At 37.1% G+C, this 2,842-nt stretch overlaps 1 protein-coding gene across 1 annotated transcript; it reads left to right on the top strand.

Moving 5' to 3' along the window:
• The first annotated feature begins 266 nt into the window (after window positions 1-266).
• Window positions 267-1,129, top strand: LOC141617950 (protein FAR1-RELATED SEQUENCE 5-like). Its single transcript, XM_074435077.1, has 2 exons — window positions 267-637; window positions 745-1,129. The coding sequence occupies exons 1-2, from the start codon at window positions 267-269 to the stop codon at window positions 1,127-1,129; spliced, it is 756 nt and encodes a 251-aa protein (XP_074291178.1).
• The last annotated feature ends 1,713 nt before the right edge of the window (window positions 1,130-2,842 follow it).

Here is a 2,842-nt window from a genome sequence, read left to right as displayed (position 1 = left end):
CTTATATTGTTACCAGATTCGATGAAGCCAATAACCATCCACTTGCTTCGCCTGAATCTACAATATTCTTGAAAGGAAACCGAAAAATGACAGAGGTACAGAAACAATTTGTCACAAAGGTAAAGGTGCAAAAATTAGGTGGCGTGAAAGCCTATAGAGGTTGGAAGAAGTTGTGTGGAGGTTAAGACAACATTGGCGCTACTGTGGTTGATTTTAAAAACTTTGTGAGGGACATAAAAACCTACATTGGTAATTTCGATGCACAAATGTTTGTTGAGAATCTTATTGGGAAAAAAGACACATACAATTCATTTTACTTTGATTTTATAGTAGATGAAAACAAGTGCCTGGCTGGAGTGTTTTGGGCAGATCCGATCTGCATAAACAACTACATGTTGTTCGGTGAGGTGTTATCAGCAGATGCTACATATGGAACAAACAAGTACGATATGGTGTTTGTGCCTTTCACAGGAGTTGATCACCACAAAAGGTGCATAACCTTTGGAGCTGGGTTGATAGGTGATGAAAGTATTGAGTGTTACACATGGTTGTTCAAGACATTTTTGGAAGCAATGGGCGGGTGCCAGCCGAGAATTATAATTACTGATCAGGATAAATCAATGAAGTCGGTAGTCCCGTAAGTGTTTAAGGAGTCAACACACAGACTGTGCATGTGGCACATAATGAAGAAACTAAGAGAAAATTCAGTTATCAACTATTTCAAGATGAGGATTTTAAGACCAGGCTCAATAGGCGTGTTTGGAACAACCAACTTGAGCCTGATGAATTCGAAGAACAATGGGGGAAGATAATGACTGATTATCAATTTGTAGAACACGAGTGGTTTTCAGATTTGTACGATATCAGGGAACAGTGGATCCCTGCCTATTTCAAATATGTTTCCATGTCTGGCTTGATGAGGGTTACTTGTAGGTCTGAGAGTGAAAACAGTTTCTTTGACAGGTTCCTCACACCTCATTTGACCCTTGTTGAGTTTTGGGTGTGCTATGAGAGTGCCTTGGAAGCACAAAGATACAAGCAGTCCAAGTTGAACAGTGACAACAAACACTCTGAAATCCCATGGAAAACAAACTCAAACCTTGAAGTCCATGCTTCTGAAATATACTAGCACAACATTTTCAAAGTCTCCTAAACAGAATTGGTTGCAGCTTTGTCTTATTGCCGTTTTAAAGAAGTGGAGAAGATTGATGAGATAAAAATATATATTCTAACAGACTTGTAGATGCCAAATAAGTCATGGAACGTAGCATATTCACCAGATAACATGGAGATTACTTGTTCCTGTTCTATGTTTCAGAGAATGGGCTTGTTGTGCAGGCACTGCCTTTGGATTCTACACAACCAATATTTTCAGAAAATACCGAACAAAGACATAATGCAAAGATGGACAAAAGCTGCATTGAGTAAGCTTGTCTTTGATAAAGATGGCAAACTGATAGATGTCTCTCAAAAGTTTTCTGACCGGAAAAGTTTGAGTATTGAGCTGTGGCAAGAAGTTTATTCTTGTGTCAGCGTAGCTGAGTGTGATGATAACGACATGAAGCTTTTGATTGAAAAACTGAAAGATATTAGATTAGATATGATTAGTAACAGAAGTGTTCCAGCAAAGAAGAAAGACAAGATGAAAGAAATACAAAAGTACGTGGGCTGCAAAATACCTCAGAAGTTGGCGATTCATGTTCCTAAAAAATCTAAAAACAAGGGTAGGACCAAGGGCAAGAGAATTGAATCACAAATGTTAAAAGCCCTAAAGAAGAGAGGAAAAGAAAAGAGGTACTGCAAAACATGTGGCCGCCAAGGACACAACTCTAGGACTTGCAAAGAAACAAACCATCTGACAGGTATGTATAATTTGGTTTCTTGTTAAAGCATATTACATTAATGCTAAATAATTATTAATTATACAAGTATAGTGCATAGTGTTTACCTTCTAAAATCATCACTCTTATATGGAGGCACATAAGCTCTTTGTGCAATGAACATTATGGCTGTTCTGAAGGCACATATGAGAATTTCAGCAATGTATATTTGGTTAACATTAAATGTATATCAATTTAGTTGTTCATTTTGGCCATTTTCTCCTTATAAAATCTAATATTTAATTTAAATTCTGTTGCATATTCACCAAATACCACCATGAAGATGACGACGATGAAGGAGATGAATCTGATGATGTGGAGGACGACGATGAAGAAGATGAATCTGATAACGAATTGGAAGATGCAAATTTTTGATTCAAGGATAGACATCCATAATATACACTACGAGAACATTCTTAAAGGCTTGTATGTACAATTCGATTTTACTGCCAAAGTACATTACTCTTATAGGCAAAGTATATTACATTTGTATTAAAGGATCATTATTGTTGTTCTGCAAGGAACATTCTTAAAGGCTTGTATGTACAATTCGATTTTATCCGTATTGACTTCTTGCTCATTCTCCCCGTCACTATCAACATAAAGATGGTTCGAATCATTTCGTACATCCTTGTCATCATCAGACATTTTGTTTTTGTCACACTCCCCTTCTGACACCTCTTCCTTGTTGTCTTCATTCCCATTTTCAACTGTTTCAACTTTGTTTTCCTCAAACTCCCCTTCCGACACGTCTTCCTTGTTATATTCATTCCCATTTTCAACTGATTCAACTTTGTTTTCCTCAGACTCCCTTTTTGACATCTCTTCTTTCTTGTGTTCATTTCCATTTTCAACTGTTTCAACTTTGTTTTCCTCTGACTCTCCTTTTGACACCTCTTCCTCGTTATCTTCATTCCCATTGTCAACTAATTCACCTTCTTTTCTCAATGCACAAGGCTTCT

This window comes from Silene latifolia, chromosome X, assembly GCF_048544455.1.
Source record: "Silene latifolia isolate original U9 population chromosome X, ASM4854445v1, whole genome shotgun sequence".
NCBI classification, from domain to species: domain Eukaryota; kingdom Viridiplantae; phylum Streptophyta; class Magnoliopsida; order Caryophyllales; family Caryophyllaceae; genus Silene; species Silene latifolia.
Note: the sequence above shows the minus strand (reverse complement) of the source record. Positions and strands in the feature narration are given on the sequence as shown.

Excerpts from the sequence above, each read along its gene's own strand:
- LOC141617950 (XM_074435077.1), top strand. The coding sequence starts at position 267 with ATGTTTGTTGAGAATCTTATTGGGAAAAAAGACACATACAATTCATTT. Across the intron at positions 638-744 it reads TCAATGAAGTCGGTAGTCCC|GCTCAATAGGCGTGTTTGGA; the intron begins GTAAGTGTTTAA and ends TTTTAAGACCAG.